This window comes from Erythrolamprus reginae, chromosome 2 (genome assembly GCF_031021105.1).
Source record: "Erythrolamprus reginae isolate rEryReg1 chromosome 2, rEryReg1.hap1, whole genome shotgun sequence".
NCBI classification, from domain to species: Eukaryota; Metazoa; Chordata; class Lepidosauria; order Squamata; family Dipsadidae; genus Erythrolamprus; species Erythrolamprus reginae.
In genome coordinates this window covers 160,336,882-160,359,326 of record NC_091951.1, presented here as the reverse complement: position 1 = coordinate 160,359,326, position 22,445 = coordinate 160,336,882, and the positions used below count along the sequence as shown (strand labels likewise).

General features: G+C 46.0%; 1 protein-coding gene across 1 annotated transcript in view; it reads left to right on the top strand.

Annotated features, from left to right (window-relative positions):
* Window positions 1-22,445, top strand: part of BAHCC1 (BAH domain and coiled-coil containing 1) — a 144,485-nt gene that overhangs the window by 81,194 nt on the left and 40,846 nt on the right. The window contains exons 6-11 of the mRNA XM_070736767.1: window positions 1,092-1,197; window positions 2,441-2,649; window positions 4,532-4,690; window positions 4,819-5,024; window positions 7,873-8,188; window positions 11,072-11,755. Of these exons, the coding sequence (XP_070592868.1) occupies window positions 1,092-1,197; window positions 2,441-2,649; window positions 4,532-4,690; window positions 4,819-5,024; window positions 7,873-8,188; window positions 11,072-11,755 (1,680 nt within the window). The remainder of the gene's footprint in view (window positions 1-1,091; window positions 1,198-2,440; window positions 2,650-4,531; window positions 4,691-4,818; window positions 5,025-7,872; window positions 8,189-11,071; window positions 11,756-22,445) is intronic.

Sequence of the window (22,445 nt, the reverse complement as noted above, 5' to 3'; positions counted from 1 at the left end):
TTAAGGGTTCGCGGCATTAGAAAGGTTGAGAACCACTGCTCTAAATGGAAATCCCATCTAGATGCAGAATGGATATGAGTGTGAAAGGGACGTCCTGGTGTCTATTTTCAAGTGCATCTTTTTTTCCTTTTTTCCCTGAGTTTTGTTGTAAGCTCTGCTAGGTAAACAAGACCAGGAAGACTAGAATTCCATTTATTGAGATAGGCTGTAATAGAATCTTGCAAGAGTGATGGTGCTGTACTTCCCCTTCTTACACACTAGTGAAGCAGAGGAGTATCTGCCCGAGCCACTTCTGAATATTATTATTTTATTATTATTTTCTTAGAGCTCAAAACATGTTTTAGCACCCTTTGCCTTGATAACTGTTCTCACATATACCAGTGTCATGGTCTTTACTTTCCTACTTTCCTATACAGTGATACCTTGTCTTACAAGCCCCTCGTCATACAAACTTTTCGAGATACAAGCCCGGGGTTTAAGATTTTTTGCCTCTTCTTCCAAACTATTTTCACCTTACAAACCAGAGCCACCTCTGGGATGCCCCGCCTCCGGACTTCTGTTGCCAGCGAAGCACACATTTTTGAGCTGCTAGGATGCCCCTGAGGCTCCCCTCCATGGTAATCCCCACCTCCGGACTTCCGTGTTTTTGCAATGCTGCAGGGGAATGCCAGCAGCACGATAACAGGCGCTTCTCTGGTAACAGAAGTCCAGAGGTGGGGTTTCCCAGCGAGGGAAGCCTGAGTGAAATCGCATCAACACAAAAACAGGGAAGTCCGGAGGTGGGTTTCCCATGGAGGGAAGCCTCAGGGGAATCCCAGCAGTGCAAAAATGGGCACTTTGGCTGGCAAAAGGGGTAAATTTGGGGCTTGCATGCATTAATCGCTTTTCCATTGATTCCTATGGGAAACATTGTTTCGTCTTACAAACTTTTCACCTTACGAACCTCGTCCCGGAACCAATTAAGTTCGTAAGATGAGGTATCACTGTACTTATTTGTGTCACCAGGAGTATGGGAGACCCTCCACTCCATCTCTGGACATTCATATCAGAAGCTGGTATTACTCTTTGCTCTCCCGTTCTATTTTTCACAGCTGGCTCAGCGAGGCCTATGCACGTCATCGATCTAGATGCAGAGGAAGAACGGAACCGGCTGTGTGAGGAACGTTTGGGGCTTGCGGGCAGAGACCTCCTGCTTCAGTAAGGGCCCTCTTAACCCAACTACCGGAGAAGGGAAGGGGGATTAAACATTGTCTTGGTAGTGGGTTAGTAATAATTTGTAATTAGACAGGGAATGATGGCGGAGGGCATTTAGCCAAGCTTACTTGCATCGCAGAAAAAATGCTATCTTTCAATTTAGCATTAGAATAGAATAGAATTCTTTATTGGCCAAGTGTGATTGGACACACAAGGAATTTGTCTTGGTGCATATGTACATAAAAGAAAAGACACAATCTGAATTTAGTTGGGGGAAAGATCAAAAGCAACATGAGAAAATATTATTTTACTGAAAGAGTAGTAGATCCTTGGAACAAACTTCCAGCAGACGTGGTAGATAAATCCACAGTAACTGAATTTAAACATGCCTGGGATAAACATATATCCATCCTAAGATAAAATACAGCAAATTGTATAAGGGCAGACTAGATGGACCATGAGGTCTTTTTCTGCCATCAATATTCTATGTTTCTATACATTTGGCAAGAAACGTGAGGTACAACAATGATTATAGAGGTCAAATAAGCAATGAGGAAACAATATGAATAAAAATCTTAAGGATACAAGCAACAAGTTGCAATCATACAGTCATTAGTGGGAGGAAATGGGTGATAGGAATGATGAGAAAAAACTAGTAGTAACAGTAGTGCAGACTTAGTAAATAGTTTGACAGTGTTGAGGGAATTATTTGTTTAGCAGAGTGATGGCATTCGGGAAAAAGCTGTTCTTGTGTCTAGTTGGTGTGCAGTGCTCTGTAGCTACGTTTTGAGGGTAGGAGTTGAAACAGTTTATGTCCAAAATGCGAGGGGTCAGTAAATATTTTCACAGCCCTCTTTTTGACTCGCACAGTATACAGGTCCTTAATGGAAGGCAGGTTGGCAGCAATTGTTTTTTCTGTGTCTAATGATGGATCTTTCCTTACGAGAGCCCATTTGTTGTTTCTATTGTTGTCATTCTGCAATTCAAGCCATTTCCCAATGTTAAGATGATAAGAGAATTTATACATTACTGGATAAGGGTCAATGCAAAGGGTATCAAATTGGTGGCCTGCTGGCTGGATGTGTCACATGGAGGCCATGCCCAACCCTGCTCTGCGAAGGGGGGGAAAAATGTGATGCTGGAAATTTGATACTCGTGCTTGATACTGTCATTCTTTGGCAAGGACAAGAGATCTCTTTATCCCAGCGGACCTACGTTTCTTTTATCTGCACTTCTAATTTGTCAGGGATAATAAAGATCTTGTGGAATTTGCCCGGATCCACCCATCAAGCAGTTGTCCTGGAGACCTCACCCCTCATCTGATGATTGCTGGCGGTTCCTCTTTGCAGTCCGGCCAACTGGGAGGAGATCCGGCGGCCCATACCCATCCTGCTCATGCACATTGGTTGCCTCGGACACGGAGCCCTTCGCTTTGGATGGGTGGACACTCCTATGGTGAGTCAAGTAAACAGTTGTGTATCTAAGACGGGAACTTTATCCTGATTTCATGGCTTCATGGACTTGTTCCTTTATTTCTGACCGATCAGGGAAACACGCCTGAGCTGCTACTGTTAATCCAGCCTCCCACACAATTCAGTCCCCCAAAAAGGTCCTAGTATCTCTTTTTGCTTCAAAAGCTGTGTTTGTTGTATCCTATCCTTTATATTTTCCAATCCAAGACCTCACCTACAAAAAGATATTGACAAAATTGAACGGGTCCAAAGACGGGCTACAAGAATGGTGGAAGGTCTTCAGCATAAAACGTATCAGGAAAGACTTAATGAACTCAATCTGTATAGTCTGGAGGACAGAAGGAAAGGGGGGGACATGATCGAAACATTTAAATATATTAAAGGGTTAAATAAGGTCCAGGAGGGAAGTGTTTTTAATAGGAATGTGAACCCAAGAACAAGGAGGCACAATCTGAAGTTAGTCGGGGGAAAGATCAAAAGCAACGTGAGAAAATATTATTTCACTGAAAGAGTAGTAGATCCTTGGAACAAACTTCCAGCAGACGTGGTTGGTAAATCCACAGTAACTGAATTTAAACATGCCTGGGATAAACATATATCCATTGTAAGATGAAATACAGGAAATAGTATAAGGGCAGACTAGATGGACCATGAGGTCTTTTTCTGCCGTCAGTCTTCTATGTTTCTATGTTTCTATCTTCTTCCATTACTCCTTTCTGCAGAGATTTTAGGTCAGTGGTTCTCAGCCTGGGGGACTCGGGACACCTTTGGGGGTCGAATGACCATTTCACAGGGGTCGCTTAAGACCATGGGAAGAGACAAATTTCCCATGGTGTTAGGAACTAAAGCTTCTATTCTGGCGCCTTGGAACATATTTTTACAATCCGACCAATCAGGCGTTTACAGTGGGGGTGTCCCTCTGACCTTCCTGCCAATCAGCTTAAAGTTCTGTTGGGAGAATTGGCCCTAGACTTATGGTTGGGGGTCACCACAACATGAGGAACTGTATTAAGGGGTCGCAGCATTGGAAAGGTTGAGAACCACTGCTTTAGGTGGTCCAGAAGTAACATTTTATAGTTGGCGGAATGCACAGAGCAAGTGTTACTGATGGGAAGGGCTGGAATTTTTGAATGTTTCCCAAAGAGCCGGGGTGGCACAGCAGGTAGAGTGCTGTACTGCAGGCCACTGAAGCTGACTGTAGATCTGTAGGTCAGCGGTTCAAATCTCATCACCGGCTCAAGGTTGACTCAGCCTTCCATCCTTCCAAGGTAGGTAAAATGAGGACCCGGATTGTGGGGGCAATAGGCTGGCTCTGTTAAAAAGTGCTATTGCTAACACGTTGTAAGCCGCCCTGAGTCTAAGGAGAAGGGCGGCATAAAAAAATTGAATAAATAAATAAATGTTGTGAGGATAGGAGGTGTTTTTATTGTTATACCTATCTTAGATCTTACACTAAATTTCCACATGTCTGGTGATGAGAAGATCCATGCCACTGATTTTGATCCAAAATTTAATGAAGTGTTGAAACCATAAAGTTTGAATGGGTGATGCTAATAGATCTGAGCTGACCTTAACTTATAAACTTAGGTTCTATTGGAGTCAAGGGCTGGTGGAGTCAAGGGGAACTTTGCTATTACAACTGACGAATTACACTATTCCATGTGTTACAGGAAGCCTACATGGAAATGAATCTGCAATAATGTTTGGGTGATATTACTGTGTAGTCAAATCCTGTCTGCATTCAGCAAGAAACTGAATAGACTTAAATTATTTCCTATATAGAATTGTATAATGTGCACATGGATGAAGTACACTGGGCTTTATGTCACGTCAACAAAAGTGTTTTCTTTCCTAACTCATTCCAGGCATCGGGCACCCTGCTTTGCATCAGAACCTACCACCTGGTTTCCCCCCTTCTATGCCCAGTGCCATGCAACCCGTCTTCCCTCTATCACAGGAGCCACCTGCTCAGCTAGTTATCCTGCCCTCGGAGCCTCCAGCCCACGGAGCCCCACATACCCTAGGTAAGTGGAAGCTGGAGAGAATTAGCTCTGGCATATTCCCTGGATTGTAGGTAGAGGTCCTTCTTCTGTACGAAAAGAGGCAATTGGCTTTGTTTACTCCTCTGATTATCTTTCCTGTTTCTCTGCAGCTGAGGTTATGGATCAGGCATCTATCTGGCCATCTATGTACCCTAGCCGGGGTCCTGGATCTCACCTGCAGCACACAAGCCAACTCCCTGTCTACTCCCGCACTCAGTTCCTGCGTCAGCAAGATCTCTACGCCTTGCAGCAGCAGCAGCAACAGCAACAACGTGCAGCACAGGCATTGGAAGTGCAGCGGCACACTCACAGCCAGGTAGGCATGTGAAAAAGGTGGCATGACTGATGTCACCTCTTGCTGGTAACTCTTACTGGAAAGTTGGGAAAATTGCAAAACAACAACAACACATCTTTATGAGCATCTGGATAATCAGGAAATTAAGACTGACAATCCTTCCTTACGAATCTATCTATCTATCTATCTATCTATCTATCTATCTATCTATCTATCTATCTATCTATCTATCTAGCTAGCTAGCTAGCTAGCTAGCTAGCTAGCTAGCTAGCTAGCTAGCTAGCTATCTATCTATCTATCTATCTATCTATATCTGGATTTCTTGGCCACCCTTCTCCTGTGGAATCAGGGTGGCTTCCATAAGAAAATTAGTGCAATACAAAAACTAAGAAACCCAATATAATAAAACCCAACACAGTAAAAAAAAACTTACTCTAAAACCCAGTGTGCATTTAAGTAACATTCATTCATGATCATTCATTCATTCCATCGGCTGGAGCATGAAGGCAATGCTCAACGACCCCAAGCCTGCCGGCACAGATATATTTTAGTGCCTTATGAAAAGCCAGGAGAGAGGGGGTAGCACAAATCTCCGGGGGGACCTGGTTCCACAGGATCGGAGCTGCCATAGAGAAGGCCCTTCCCCTGGGCCCTGCCAGGCAACATTGCTTGGCTGACGTGACCCGGAGAAGGCCAACTCTGTGGGCTCTAACCGGTCTCTGGGATACATGAGGCATTATGCGGTCCTGTAAATAATCTGGTCTAAAGCCATGTAGGGCTTAGATGTCCAAAACATGGCTTTTCCCCAGGACATTGGCAGCTAAGAAGTTTAGAGCCCACTTAAGGGCATCGTAGATGTTGATACAGTTGTGCTGCCCCTGATGTAATACAGTTTGGATTTTATTGATATTCATATTGCTATTTTTTGTTATTTGCTACTACTGTATTAATAATAAATAGGCAAATTGTGATCAAATCTTAATTTTTGTAAAATAATCCAGATGCCATAAAGCTCCATGCGGTCCTGATCACAGGATGACGCAGACAAACCTAAATTTATTGCAGGAAGGTGATTGTTTAAAGTAATTTAGCCACTTAACTAATCACCTATACGCAAGAGAAGATAAATATATGGAGAAATTATGTTCTAACCAATTGATGGAAAAACCCATCTAAACTACAAACAACAGTGTTTGGCCAGATCCCGAATGAAGAAATAATCTCCTGAGCTCATCTCAAGGGAAGTAATAGAGGCTAGAGATCTATACTAATCTTCCTGTTTTTCCTAGTGTGAGATTGCGATAATAATGGGATACAACATCATATGGGGAAGAAGAGCTTGCTTCCTGATTCCAAAGTCTCTCTTTCAAGGCCTTGTTTACAAAATAATGTATGCTTTGTTGTGCTGACCCTTTGGATCCAGTTTTATGTTTGGTTCATTCAGCTTCCAAAAAGATACCCTTGAAAAATTATGGGGATGTGTTAATTAGAGAGCTGATTAATTAAAATTGCCAGGTTCACAGAACAAATGTTCTTCTCTCCGTGTAGGTTATTGAGTAGCAGCAATGTAAACATTTTGGAGTAGGAAGTTACTTATTTAATTTGAATTTGCATAATTTTTTATTGCAGAACCTGAATTCCTTTAAGGCAGAATTCTACTTACTTACCATATAAGCCCAGTCCCAGTTCCTGCATGCAGCACTCCAAAACAGAAGAGTAGAAATCATAAGCCAGCCATCCTCTCAAATTTATCTGAGTCCCTGCAGAGCTCGTTGAAATTGTTCTTCCCGTTTTTGCTCTGGAGGGATACAATCTCCAAAAGACCACCTAGTCAGCCTAAGCATAGGATTGCACATAGGCTGTGCTACCAGCTGTGGTGTTGTGTAAGGGTACATAGTGACATGCTCCACGAGTCAATCCTTACATCAGCGTTCCAATTAACATCCGAGAAATAAATCAGAGTCCAGACATTGGCCTTCTCCCAAGTTCCAATTTATTAACAGAGCCATGTTGGTTACGAACTGTAGTCAACCCAATACTAACTTTTCCTACAGTTCTCCACCTGGGTTAAGGTTCATCCCTTGTGTCATGTCCCCCCCCCCCCCCCCCACACACACACAAGTGCATCGCATGGACCACTCCAGTTCTCTCAACCTCCATGATCCTCCCCTATACTTCCGGCTAGGGCTGAACAAAATATGACCTTGAATCTCTGGAAAGAATTTGTTCTGGCTAGTATTTTTCCCTCTCATGCAACCACCCCTCCCTAATTCCCACAGTACTATTCTACTTGTGGCTGGCCAAAGTCTCCAACTCAAAATCTAATAAATAAATAAATACAAATCTAAGAAATAAAAAATGATGGCTTCAGCCTTACACCTTAATTTATACGTTGTTGGAACCATGCGGAAGTCTAAGACATACACACCCGGGATGGGTTCCTCTCAAACCAGTTTGCCCAAACTGGTAGCGACCCGCTGGTGATGTCACAATGACATCACTGACCCAGTTTTGTTGATGCTGATCTGTGGACGCCGCCATCTTTTTTTAACAAAAAAATATTTTTTTCTTCAGAGCATGCGCAGAAGCCAAGTTTCCGGCACTGTGCATGCGGTTGCCATCTTATTTTCAGCTTGGTTTTTTTTTTTAAATTAATTTTGGATTTTTCAGCAATGTGCATACACATGCTTGCAAAGCACACACCTATGTGGCACACTCACCCGGTGCAGGAGGAAGCAAACCAGCAGTGAGGCAATTTGGAACCCACCCCGATGTACACTAATAGTGCTAACTATTACAACTGCCTGTGTAATTATTTATCTAGGGTTGATGTACTTATTGACCATCCATCTCTTCTCTTACTTAATAGCGGAAGCCTGAAGAGCCCCCACCAGAGCTGGAGTTGCCGGGCCCTGAAAAGCCACTCAAACCATCTCACAAAGCAGTTGCCTTAAACGCTCCCCCGAAGGGCCTGTCCCCGGCAGCTGCCTGCTCAGTCAAGCTCTCGTCATGCTGCCACCCCCCCAAATGCCCTGGTCCCTGCACTTTACCTGTCTGCCCTGCTGTGGTGCCACGCTCCCCTGCTGTAAGTCCCGTGCCCTCCCAGAATTCTACGGGTCCTGAAGTTGTGGACAAGCAGCCTGAAGGGCGGCCAGCTCAGGACTATCCTAAATCACTGGAACCAGGTAAGGATTCTTCCATGGCTTGCTGAGAACTAGGATGAGAAAATGACCTCTCTTTGGTTGGCTTTGTGGTCTGATGGGTTATTTTAGCCTGGTTTGTTTTAGAAGGTTTTAGTTCAGTGGTGGCGAACCTTTTTTTCCTTGGGTGCCAAAAAAGCGTGGGTGTGCGCATGCGTGAGTGCCCACACCCATAATTCAATGCCAGGGGAGGGCAAAAATAGCTTCCCCACCCCCCACCGAGGCCCTCTGGAGGACAGAAATGGCCTGTTTCCTAATTTCTGGTGGGACCAGTAGATTTGTGTTTCTCCCTCCTCAGGCTCCTGCAGGGTAAAAACCTTTTTTTCCTTGGGTGCCGAAAAAGCGTGGGTGTGCGCTATCGCATATGCGTGAGTGCCCACACCCATAATTCAATGCCAGGGGAGGGTGAAATCAGTTTCCCCGCCCTCCCCCATCCCCCTGGAGGCTCTCTGGAAGCCAAAAATGCCCTCCCAGAGCCTCTGTGTGAGCCAAAAATCAGCTGGCCAACTCACACATGAACATTGGAGCTGAGCTAGGGCAACGGCATGTGTGCCAGCAGATATGGCTCCGCGTGCCACCTGTGGCACCCGTACCATAGGTTCGCCATCACTGGTTTACCTCTTTGTATGTTTTTTCCTACATCGGTATGTCGCCCAAAGTCCATCAGATGTGGGTGGTCAATAGATTCATCATCATCATCACAATAAATATCTGGAACACCACTGGAACACTGTTGGCATTGACAAAATTATCATCAGTCAATTGCAAAAGGCAGCTCTCCTTGGAACAGCTTACATCCTGATACCTTTGATATTATTAAATGACAACCTATACTGTCCTGGATGCAATTGACAGGTGGATCCAAATGCTAAGTCCAGTTCTAAACCTCTGAATGACTGTGCAACCAACAAGCGCAAGGCCACACTGCTCAAATCTGTACACCTACTATGCCAATGCATCATGACATCCTAAATTCCTGAGAAGACATTGAGGCATATGAAGACCAACACTATCTAAAGAACTGGCAGCTGTGTGATTTCATGTTGCTCTGTATATAATGATAATAAAAAGGATCTAGCAAACATTTGGTATAGTTGTGTAAGCCAACAGTTTAAATTCAATTAAGAGGACACTGAACAAAGGATGACTTGCTACCGTGTTTCCCCGATAGTAAGACCCCCCCGATTGTAAGACATGGGGGGTTTCAGGGGGGTTGGCTAATATAAGCCATACCCCGAAAGTAAGACATATGTCTTACTTTCAGGGAAACACGGTACTAAAAGCGAGGGAGGCATCGGAGCAGTTTGTGGCGCTGGCGAGGGAGCTTCGCGCCCAGGAGAGTCTCCCAAACCCGGCGCGGATAAGGACTCCTCGGCCGGCGGAGGAAGCGCGGCGGCGGCGGCAGGCTCCGGAGAAGAAAGAAGCGGCGGATAGCTGGCGAGGTGGCGGCTAGATGGCTGGACCCCGCCGCTTTGCCGCCGCTCTCGCCGCCGGCTTTGCTCTCCCCGCCGCGCCTGGGGCTGCCTGCCTGCCTGCTGCCGTAGCCGGGCTGGGCGCGGGGCATCCTCGGCATTGGGCAGCAGCGGGAGGAGCCGCAGCCTCCGGAGCCGGCCAGCCGGGCGCCCCCAGGACGCGCATCGTGGACCGGCCCCGCCGCGGCGCAGGAGGGATAGAGGCCGGGCCCAACGGGCAGGCCCCGCCCGCCCGGAGGAGAAGAGGCCTCGCCCGGGCCGAAGCCTGAAGACGAGCCAGCCCCGGTGCCCGGGACAATATAAGACATACCCCCAAAGTAAGACACAGTGGGGCTTTTGGGGGTAAAAAGATAGTAAGACACTGCCTTACTATCGGGGAAACACGGTAGTAAGCATTCTGGAAAGTATAAGGGAGGGCTCTTTGATCAATAGTTTTTTAAAGCACCGTCTTGTTTCAGGTTGTTAAAATAGGATAAATACAAACTCTTGTGGTTATAGAGAGGTTCTTGACAAACGTAGCAAAACAGAAATCTTTTTGGGGTTGGAGAACTATGTTAAAAGTCTTCGAACCGGGAGATGAAACCTTTCAAAGGTAGTGGGAATCAAAATACACTTCGCCTACGAACAATTACTAGCAAAGGAACAAGGATTTTTACACATGGAAGATTGCTCTTCCATGTAGTTTGCCTGCTGCTGTTTAGTGTAAGCAAGCAGCAGTGTGTTTAAATTCCCACATAGCCAAACATGAGCGGCAGCAATGGGGATCACTATAAGATGGAGTATCAATGGAGTAAGATGGAATATACATAGGCTGACTATATTGTATGTATTGTAGGCTCAGAAGTCAGAGGGACTTATGTAGTGTTTCCAGTATGGCAGCAATTTTTCATCTCTGATGTTGGATTTTCCTTCCTCAAATTGAATCTCCCTCAATGTCAGCATTTCATTTCATTTTTTTTTAAAATAATAATTCTGCAGAATATATCCTGTGAATTTGAGCAGTTTAATAGAGATAGAATTTTTCATGGAGTCTGTAGGAAAAATAATGAATATTGTCAAGTGGCATTGCTCATTGTGACCCCTGTATTTGAGATAATATTTGCTATGGATTTGGAGAGGTAGTGCTTTACTTAGAAACATAGAATATTGATGGCAGAAAAAGACCTCATGGTCCATCTAATATGCCCCTATACTATTTCCTGTATTTTATCTTAGGATGGATATATGTTTATCCCAGGCATGTTTAAATTCAGTTACTGTGGATTTACCGACCACGTCTGCTGGAAGTTTGTTCCAAGGATCTACTACTCTTTCAGTAAAATAATATTTTCTCACCTTACTTCTAATCTTTGCCCCTCTGCCATGCTTTACTCTGAGGTTCTTCTTCTCTTTGTAGATCTCCCTCCTGGTTATACCTACCCTGTGGCTGGTCTGGGCTATGCGTCACCATTTCCCCGGGACCCAACTGATCCTGACACTATGCAAACTGTTTCTACAGCAGCTGAGCCTGAACAGTCACGCACCTTTCCACCTGAGCAAGAGCCACGCTGCGAGGCAGAAGCTAGCCCACCCAGTGGGACTGGGGACTCTGAAGTGGAACCTACCCATGTTCACCCTCCACATCTACTTGTCCATCCCCAGAGACCAAGCTCCACTGAAACGATTAAGGATGCCCCAAATTGCTCCCTGCTGGTCAGGGAGAGCTCAGATGACTTGGATTCTACCCCAAAAGGACACCGGGAAGAGCCTAGCTCAGAGGCTGCCACGCCAGGACCATCCCCTGAAGCGGTGGCTACGGAAGAGAGCCCTGTTGCAGCGATGGACGTTGACTGTCAGGAAGCAGAAAGTAATGCTGTCTCACCCGATGACCCATCAACACAGACTGATGTACAGGTAGCACCGTACGGCCTGGATGCCCTTATTGCTGCCAGCATCAACTTGGGTGAACTCCCAGACCTGGAATCCCCGTCTTGTGCATCTTCCCTTCCCTCGCCCTCTCCGTCCAGCTCAGGGATTCCTGGCATTGCCCTGCTCAGTGAGCTGGCCGAACTGGAACTCTGTCAGCAGCACTGCGATTCAGGTAAGGAAACAACACATCATCCAGTCCTGATTCCTTCCATCCAGCTCAGAGCAGGAGGGGGGGGGGGGTCAGCATTCGCTTCTTTCTTGGCACCTATTTTTATTGGTATCTGAAAATTGCTGGCTTCTTCAGCTCATGAGGGCAATAGGCAAAGGCAGAGCCAAATATCAAATGTCAGCAATGGAATGAGAAGCTCCCTTTTTCCCATACCCTATTCATGCCTCCTGACTAGCCAGCAGGGAATTGATAAAGGAATACTGGATGAAGGCATGACAATAAAGTGGAAGTTGAACATATGCTCATGATGTGAGGATTGTCTAGGGACCGGGGCTAGAAGTTCTAAAATCTTTTCCCAGACCTTGGGAAAAAGATGTCCATGCTTTTCCTCTTGGGATGTATAATAGATGCTTTTGCACACATACTAGGACCTATTCCCCTATTTCCTTCCATTAGCTTTTCAGTGTTTCATGGAACAGCTGCTAATCAAATTCCAGATTCCCAGGCATAATGTAGGTTCTGCCTTCCCAGCAGGTGTCACTCAAATAGTCCCAGCCAGAGTTCTACAGTTGGTGGGGGATCACAAAAGGCACCTAGTCCTTTTTGTAAAATAATAATTTTATTAAATATTACCACTGAAAAAGCCAAACCTATATAAACAAAACATAAAAAGTAAAAAATAGAAAATAAAGAAAAATATTAGAAACATAAAAATATAGTAAAAAACCTCAAATGGATAAAATGGTTTTCCTCTTCATCACAAATATAACAATATAACGATTGCTTTTAATATGGGCTTTAAATTTAGCTTTTATCTAATATTGGATTTGTATTCTGTATATTTAATCGTTAAAATTATTAGATTTGTTATGAACTATTTTCTATTGTTGTGAGATGGCCCGAGTCTTTGGAGAGGGGCGGCATACAAATAAAATAAAATAAAATAAAATAAAATAAATAAATAAATAAATGTAATAATTTATTACCTCTTAAAATACAGCAAACAATCTTTCTCCACTTGCACTGCTTCGGAGAGTCCAACATGGTTAATCTTCAGCCAAGCTGGAAGGGACTGAGTTAAAAATTAGCATAATTTACTGGTCCAACCCCCATGCTGCCCTTCCCGGGTCAGTCTAAAAAACTCAGTCATAGTGTAGGGACACATGAGTTTTTCCTCCTAGGACTCTTAGAGTCTAGGGGTAGTTTTGCTTGGTTTTTACTTTATTTGGTTTTAATTGATTTAAGTGACTTTAATTGTGTACTTATCTGTTTTCAATTATACAATGTGCTTAATGTATTTTTCTCCTTTCTGTTTCCTTTTCAGAATCATGGAGCAGCTCACCTTGAGGTGATTGGGCCCCTGCTCTGTGGAGCATTGCCCTAGTTTGTCTTCCCCAGGTCGGAGCCTCTTCCCTGCGTGGGTACTGCTCCCAAGTCTGGTGTTACCGGAGATGGAGGTCCCTGGCCTGCGCGGCCATACCATCCTTGGAGCGGTTTCCTTGGACTCAGCACTGGAGATTCGAATCTCCCGCCGAAAACCGCCATCAGTAGAGGTCCCCGGCCTGCGTGGCCATACCTCAGGGCAAGGCGTTTTTATGTCAAGTTGAGCCAGGGCGAGCAGGAATTTGAAATTCCCGCCCAAAAACGCTGCCCGAGATCGGAATGAATCCGAGGATTCCCTTTTGCCGCCTGAGACGGCTACGGGACGAAACGGCCATGAGAAAATGGCGCGGCACACAGGGGGCCGCCATTTTGGAACAGCCGGTTTCCGGCTTGAGGCCTAGAGAGGCAGGAAAGAGACCGGACTTCCTGTTTATACAGGAAAAGAACAGCGGTGGCCATTTTTCGCTCGGTAATACTTGTGTAACAACAGAAAAAGTTCTTTGCTTTACCCTTGCGTTGCGGTGGCTGCGAATTGATTCCCCAATGGCTGATCTTCCACAGCAGGGGACAGCAGAGCCCTCAACAGCAAAAGCCAAGGAGAAGACTCACTCCTCAAAGGCAAAGGCAAAAACCTCTCAATCAGCATCTGGACTAAGAGAGGCCGAGCGTCGAATTAAGGCATTGGAGGAGCAACTTGAGGCTCAGAAGCAATGCAATACCGCAGTCTCTTCAGTACCAGGTCAGAGCGGGGGAATGATAACCGGGACCCCCCCAAGGCTCCCAGAAGGAAGTGGCTTAGCTACAGACAGGGACTGGTCTCCAGATAGGTTCGGGGGCCCATCCCAGGTGGCTGAACCCATAAGGCCTGAAGTTACCAGGCCACCCTCTGTTTCTCCTGCATGGCACATGGCACCTCAACCATTGCCTACTGCCACATTCACCCCAACAGCTGCGGGGCTCAGATCATCCCCAGATACCTGGCAACGCCTACCACCAGCCTTGCAAGATATGATCGCTTCAGCATATTCGCATGGCATAGCAGCTGGGGTGCAACAATACACAAGTGCACCACCTCCCTCTCCGCAACCTCCTCCTCCTTCTCTGCAAAGGAATATTTGGGCAGCACCAGCCCCCCCATCACCTGCGCATGATTCATTTCTTGAAGACCCTGCGTTCAGAGGACAGGGATCAGAGCCAGATGATGGCCTGTCTGAGGATGAAGGGGCACCCCCAGAACCACCAGTGTATACAGGCCTTTTTAGGCCCGCTATCTTTCGTGTACTGCTCAATAAGGCAAAGTTGACTGTGGCTTTGGGCACACCTGAGAAGTCCACAGATCCAGCCTCAGCCCCTCCTCCGGCCTCTAGAGTACTCACGGAGATCCAAAGGGACGCTGACCTGATACCAGCCCCCAAAATTTTTCTGGACAACGTGCAGAGGCCTTGGCAATACCCAGCAGCTGCTCTGGGTCCAACAGCTTCTGAGCGTAAGTTTTACGCATTTGAGCCGGAATTGGAAAAGTTACTTGAATTTCCATCAGTTGATGCTCCAATTGCAGCACTAGTATCTAATGCATTAGTCCCTTCCGATGTGGCAGATGGCCTAAAACCGGAAGACCGGAGGGCTGAAGGAATAAATAAAAAAAAAGCTCACCAGATGTCGGCATGGGCCCTCAAAGCAGCTTCGGCAGCCTCATTTTTTAACAGAGCTTCGGTCCTTTGGCTCCAGGAAATGCTTTCGAAGCTGGGACCTGAAGAGGGTCGCTTAAGACAGGACCTTAATAAGTTGCTGGCTGCTGCGGAATTCTCAGCGGATGCCACTCTGTCCGCATCTCGTTTTTCCTCACGGGCTCTAGCAGCAAACCAATCAGCCAGACGGCTACTCTGGCTCCGGACTTGGCAAGCTGACGCCAAATCCAAAGGTCGTTTAGCCTCAGCCCCATTTGATGGGTCAAAGTTGTTTGGAGAATCTCTTGACAAGGTCCTGGTGGAGGACAAGGACAAGAAGAAAGTCATGCCTAGATCTTACAGAAGGCAGGAAAGGCGCACTGCACCGTATTTTAGGCGCCAGCCCTTTCGAGCTGAATCTTCCTCCACTGCACCCCAGGCTGGAAGATCATATTCACAGGGGTCCTACTCCCAACTGTCCTACAGAGGGGACAGGGGTAACTTTGGAGATCGGAACAGGCAGTTCCAGCAATCAAGGAGGTCCTATCGTGGTTCCAACAGAGGAGGCTTTAGAAGGAACAAATGACTTTGCCACCATAGTTCCCATAGGGGGGCGGCTGCAGCACTTCACCGCCTCCTGGGCATCTATGTCCACCGACACTTGGGCCATAAACACTATAACTCAGGGACTCACCCTGGAGTTTGCCCTGAACCCTCCAAGCAGATTTCTGGAGTGTCCGGTACTTTCCAACAATCACAAGCGCAACCTCCTCTACCAAGAGATTCATCATCTTTTTCAAATCAATGCCATCGAGAAGGTCCCACCACACCAGGAGAAGCAGGGGTACTATTCCATAGTGTTTATAGTACCCAAGTCTTCAGGGGGTTGCCGCCTCATCCTCAACCTGAAGCAGTTGAACCTGTATATAAAATACCGCAGGTTCAAGATGCACTCTCTAAGGACTATACTAGCTGCTATACGTCAAGGGGACTGGCTGACGTCAATAGACCTCAAAGAGGCATACCTCCATGTCCCAGTGCATCCAGATTCCAGGAAATACCTCAGGTTTTGTTTCGAAAACCACCATTTTCAGTACAAGGCCATGCCCTTTGGCCTATCATCAGCTCCCAGGACTTTTACAAAGTTATTGGACATTCTCACCGCAGAGCTAAGGACACGTCCTCTACGACTGATGGCGTATCTGGACGATATCATCATTCTGTCCAGCAGCCGCAGTCGGGCTCAACGCGACCTATCAGTGACTATAGCGACCTTGGCGGAGGCGGGGTTCTCTATCAATTACCAGAAGAGTCATCTCACACCAACCAGGTATCTACCGCACCTAGGTACCAACATAGACACCATGGAGGGCAAGGTCTTCCTATCGTCAGACCGCCAGGTCAAGGTCAGGGCGCTGATCACAGAATTACAACGCAGCCGTTCAGTAACACTGGCTTTTCTGTCCCAACTGTTGGGAGTTCTCATATCCTGCATAGACATTGTTCCCTGGGCCAGGCTACATGCCAGACCACTGCAGTGGTTCCTCATTCCGTTTCAACAGAACCGGACCAGCCACTCTTCCAGATTGGTGTCAATTCCACCAGAGGTACGCCGATCACTCCCATGGTGGAGGTCGTCAGCGTTACATCAGGGGTCACCGTTCCTGCTACAACAAGAGGTGACGATAACTACGGACGCGAGTCTCTCAGGTTGGGGAGCTCATTCCGAGGTGGGAATGGCCCAAGGATTATGGAGTCCAGAGGACCTCACATGTCCCAACATCAACTACTTGGAACTCAGAGCGGTTCACCTGGCCCTACGACACTTTACAGATCTGGTGAGGGGCCAGAATGTACTGATCCTTACAGACAATGTGGCGACCAGGGCACACATCAACCATCAGGGCGGCACGAAATCAGGCCGCCTGATGAGAGAATCTCAATCCCTGTTCAGGTGGGCAGAGCAACATCTCGCATCTCTACGAGCAGAGCACATATCCGGCACCTCCAACATACAGGCGGATTGGCTCAGTCGGACCACTATCGACCCGACAGAGTGGAGCCTGAGCTCAGATCTCTTTCGGGACATTGTGCGCAGATTTGGGACTCCGGAGGTGGACCTATTCGCCACCTGCCACAACACTCACTTACCAAGGTTCTTCTCAAGGTTCCCATCACCAGGAGCGGAACAGATCAATGCTCTAACCTGCCCGTGGCCAAGGGGTCTGCTGTATGCATTCCCTCCCATCTGCCTAATACCGAGGGTAATACACAAACTATTACAAGAGCAAGCAGAAGTTCTCCTGGTGGCTCCTCACTGGCCCAGACGCCCTTGGTTTGCGGACCTAGTGGACCTTTCAACTTCTCCCCCTTGGCGCATTCCACATCACAAGGTGGTCCTGATGCAGGGGTCAATTTGCCACCCAGACCCCCAGTGGTGGAGTCTTGCCGTGTGGCACTTGAGGGGGAGAGGTTAAGGAAGGAACGGATCCCAGATAAGGTGATATCCACCATACAGGCAGCACGCCGTCCTTCCACAACACGGATTTACCAAGCTACCTGGAAGGCTTACTGCTCCTTCTGCAGGGCTCGTGATCAAGACCCTCAGTCACCATCAGTGATTCAGATTCTGGAGTTTTTACAAGCAGGTCTGGATAAGGGATTGGCTCCGAATACACTTCGCAGACAAACGGCAGCTATTGCCACAATACTCAAAATGGACTTTGCTACTCCAATCTCCCAGCACCCATGGATCCGGGATTTCATTAGGGGAGCAGCGAACATCAGACCTCCTACTATACACCGTTTCCCCACATGGGACTTGCCACTGGTGTTACAGGCCCTCACGGAGCCTCCCTTTGAACCCTTGAGGGAGATACCGTTGCGTCTATTATCACTAAAGACGGCTTTCCTCACAGCAATCACATCGGCAAGGAGGGTCTCCGAGCTCTCAGCATTATCAGTACGATCGGACTTATGCATCTTCCACACCAATAGAGTGGTCCTCCGACCAGACCCTGCCTTTCTACCTAAGGTGAACACGGTTTTTCACAGATCTCAGGACATTGTGCTACCAGACTTTTGTGCCCAGGGGTCTCACCCACTGGAACTAAGATGGCACAAGTTGGATGTTAGACGGGCCATCAAACTCTATATCAGACGGACTAATACCTTTAGGAAAACGGAGGCCTTATTTGTCTCCTACTTTCCAGCATCTATGGGGAGTAAGGTCTCGCCCAAGACAATTAGTTGCTGGATTCGTTCCTGCATTATCACAGCATACAAATCACGATCTGCACCAATACCAAGAGGCATCACGGCACACTCAACAAGGAGCGCAGCCACTTCAGCGGCATGGACGACGCAGGCCCCGATTGACGATATTTGCCGTGCGGCAACGTGGGCCACGCCTAATACATTCATTAAACATTATAGATTGGACACTTTCGCTTCTGCTGAAGCAGCCTTTGGACGCAGAGTACTGCAGAGAGTTTGCACCGATACTGCGCCCCTGGTCCAGCCTTTCCCCCCCTAATATGTTGAGCTTGGGTATATCCCATGTTGGACTCTCCGAAGCAGTGCAAGTGGAGAAGAACCGTTGCACTTACCTGAACGGTCTTCTCGCTGCACTGCGAGGAGAGTCCAAACCCACCCGGCTGTTTGGGCCCAGGGTCTCATGGTTGTCATAGTTTGAGTTATTCAAGTTGGTTGATTAATAAAGTTCTTTGGTTTACTATCACTATGACTTCGTTTTATTATAAGACTGACCCGGGAAGGGCAGCATGGGGGTTGGACCAGTAAATTATGCTAATTTTTAACTCAGTCCCTTCCAGCTTGGCTGAAGATTAACCATGTTGGACTCTCCTCGCAGTGCAGCGAGAAGACCGTTCAGGTAAGTGCAACGGTTCTTTCTTCCCACATCTCATCTCTTTTCTACAAATAAATCCTTTACGGCCTTATTCAAGCTTGGTCATATCTATGATATCTATTTTAACTTTGATCAAGTGAACCCAGTTTATATTCCTTCCTTTACTTTTTATCAGTCCCTTCAAATAATATCTTATGATACAAATAATGATTTATTTTCATTTTTTCTTGGCTTTCATAAAATCTTTCAAAACTTTAACAGGTCTATTTCAAAAGTACAGTACAGTGTTCCCTTGACTTTCGCGAGGGATACGTTGCAAGACCGCCCACAAAAGTCAAATTTCCGCAAAGTAGAGATGCTCCCCTTCCTTCCTTCCTTCCTTCCTTCCTTCCTTCCTTCCTTCCTTCCTTCCTTCCTTCCTTCCTTCCTTCCTTCCTTCCTTCCCCTCCCTCCTTCATTCCTGGTTTTACTTTCCCCCAGAACCCACAGGGGCAACGGGGCGGCAAGCAGGGGGCTTTGCTACACTTGCTGTGGCGGTGGTGGGTGGCAGTAAGTCTCGGCTTCAATTGGAGCGTACCAACGCTCCGAGAATTAAAGGGGTGGGATCGGAAGGCTGGGGCGGAAACAGAGCTTTTATTTTAAAAAGCAGGACGGCTGAGGTGGAGCGGGGGAGGAGGAGAGTTAAAATGCACAGTATTGTACATTGGGCAGCCCCAGAAAACCCTTGGTATAAAAACCACAGAGTATTTTTTAATAATATTTTTTGAAAAACCGTGGTATAGACTTTTCACGAAGTTTGGACCCGCAAAAATCGAGGGAACACTGTATAGTAAAGTATCCAGGTTACTCTTCTGGTTTATTATTTGTATATCCCTTTTAATTATTAAGACACTAGCCAATTCTATCTTTATATCCAGTGTAGCATCTTTTTCCATATTCTTTCTGTAGCATGGCATTTCAAAATCCACTTTCAAATCCATCCCAGTCTTGCCAGTTAAACATGTTCTCATGGATCTATAATAGCAGACATTCAAAGGATTAATTTCTGAGATCATTGTTCAAAAATATCCTTAAATATGTCCAATATTAAATATTTTGCTGCATTCTCTATTAGTAAGTCAAATTTGTTATTCTCCTTTAATTGTAATAAGGTAGTAGTAAATTGTTTCTTCTGATTCCCTCTAGTACCTAACCATCATATTTTTTAATAATTAAAAATAACATCATTTTTCCCACAGGAAAGATTTTTATAAATAATTTCAAAATCTTATTTCAAATTTGGACCCTTAATTCACTGGTAACTTTCAAAAATCAACATTCTAATCATCTATTTGGTGTTTACTCAAAAATATTTTTTAATCCTTAAATTTATATTAAGGATTGAAGGAAACTCATCCTGTGATAGAAATCTTTCTTTCTTTCTTTCTTTTCCTCTCTCTCTCTCTCTCCCTCCCTCCCTCCCTTCAATTCAAAAGTTAATAACTGAAAAACAATTAAGAAATATTTCCAAAAGACATCAGGCCTGGAAAACTTTATGTCTATATAGGCTACATTACAGCTGTGAACATGGTTGAAATCCCTAGACTCCCAGCTGCCCGATTCACAAGTTAACCACAAAAACTTTGGTACTTGTAGTCTATTCATAAAAAGCAGGGGTCTGGAGTACATGTGGGCAAGCTCACTATCCCTGCTTTCTCCAGAGAGACTTTTTGTCAGCCAGAGTCCTGCTATTTGGCTGCCAGTCTCTGCTGCAATGCCATTCCCATTCCTTCAGGGATGCTAGTTCACCATGAGTTCTCACTAGCAGTCTCCAAAAGGTCACCTATCCCAGGGATAGGCAAAGTTGGCTCTTCTATGACATGTGGACTTCAAATCCCAGAATTCCTGAGCCAATGCTAGCTCTGGAATTCTGGGAGTTGAAGTCTACAAGTCATAGAAGAGCCAACTTTGTCCACCTCTGAGTCCAAGCCCAATCATTTCATTATTGATGGAAGTATCTCTTCTACTACAACTATAGCTTCTAGATCCCTTCATTAAACCTCTGATCGTTGCAGGTCGCTCCCATGTCCCAAATTAGTTGGGAGATAAACTATTCAGACATGAGCTAAACTATTCCTCTTCAATGCCTTCTGCTTCTTTTCTCAGATGAACTGCATTCTTCCTTAGAACCCTGCATGCTGAAACGCTATTATCCCACCCTGACTTTTGAGCACAGCTGGGTTTACTAGAGCCGAGGTGGCACAGTGGTTAGAGTGCAGTACTGCAGGCTACTTCTGTTGCCTGCTGGCTGCTTGCAGTTTAGCAGTTCAAATCTCACCAGACTCAAGGTTGACTCAGCCTTCCATCCTTCCGAGGTGGGTAAAATGAGGACCCAGATTGTTGGGGGCAATAGGCTGACTCTGTAAACAGTTTAGAGAGGGCTGCCAAAGCACTGTGAAGCGGTATATAAGTCTGAGTGCTATTGCTACAAGCCAGCACTTGCATAACCTCTGGTATTATGAATGACTGAAGGCTGGGGATTGCTGCGTGTAAACAAAAATGGTACATAATTTCATGTAGGTCATTGTTTTAGAGTAGACATACCATGTTACGGCAGTATGGACTCTTTGAAATGCCTACAACTTTGAAAGTCTCACCAATCAATAGAGGTAGTGTAGACCTTTCAAAATGTTCACCAGCCAGGAGAGAACTGTCCATCAGGCTACTTAAGCCTAGCACTAGGGAATATAGTAAATTCCCACTCAAGAGGCCGAATTTGGAGGATTGCCCAACAACCAGAGGAAATCAGGGTAGGTATTAAAATTGTTGCACTTGCTTGGGCCTTGCCGATGATCAATACACCTCTTAATTTTGAAAGCTTAGAAAGCAAGAGCCTTGGACTTCATTGCTGCATACTGCATGTAGAAAGCAATAGAGTCAGAAAGGGGGTGGACTTTCCCTATTGGATATTGAATGGTGAATTAATTTGGGATCTGGCTTGCTTATTATAAGCATCCTAGCCTGGCCTATTACTATGAAGCCTTGCATGTTTGGGAAGCTGGGGAACGGCATATTTTACCAGGTTTATTTTGATGTCTCCCGTTTTCAGAATGTCTCAGTTCTCGAGGAGCATCTCACATTCCCTGCTTATGAATAATAATGGCCTTTCTCTAAAGCTAATAATAATCACAACCCATCCAATATCATTTGAGTAGTGAAAGTCCTCCTTTTTTGTCCCTACACCTTTTTTTTGCTGCTGTTTCAAGCCTCCCACTTCCTGCCTCCCCAGTGGCAAGGTTTACACCAACCCACATATGCAGATGGTTATCGTCCCCTGTGGCTAAGCGACGTCTGTGCGTTTCATCTGTACCCCAACGGTTATTGCTCACACACCAAAACCGTTCTTGCCCACAGTGGAACGGAAACCACATACAAGGGCTCCCCTATGTGCCTTCTCATACGTGTGCGCAGGCACTTTCACAAGCAGATGCACTTGTATACAAAGAGCAACAGCCCATGAGGGAGAGGTGTATGAATGCATGAGTCTTTAAAGAGGTACACCCACACATGCCTACTGCAGGTTTGGTTTTGGGGTTTTTTAATATGTCCATGGTTACCCTTTTTCCACTTCTATCTATCTTCATGCAGCCATGTCAGCTCTCCCTATTTGTGCAACTGTTTCCCTCCTTCCTGAATTTCTGAGGCCATTTCGAATAGGCCACTTTTTCCTTAAATTCTGCAATGATAGTTTCTGTTTGCTGTCCCAAATGGGCTTCTCGGGCCTTCTTGCTTGGGC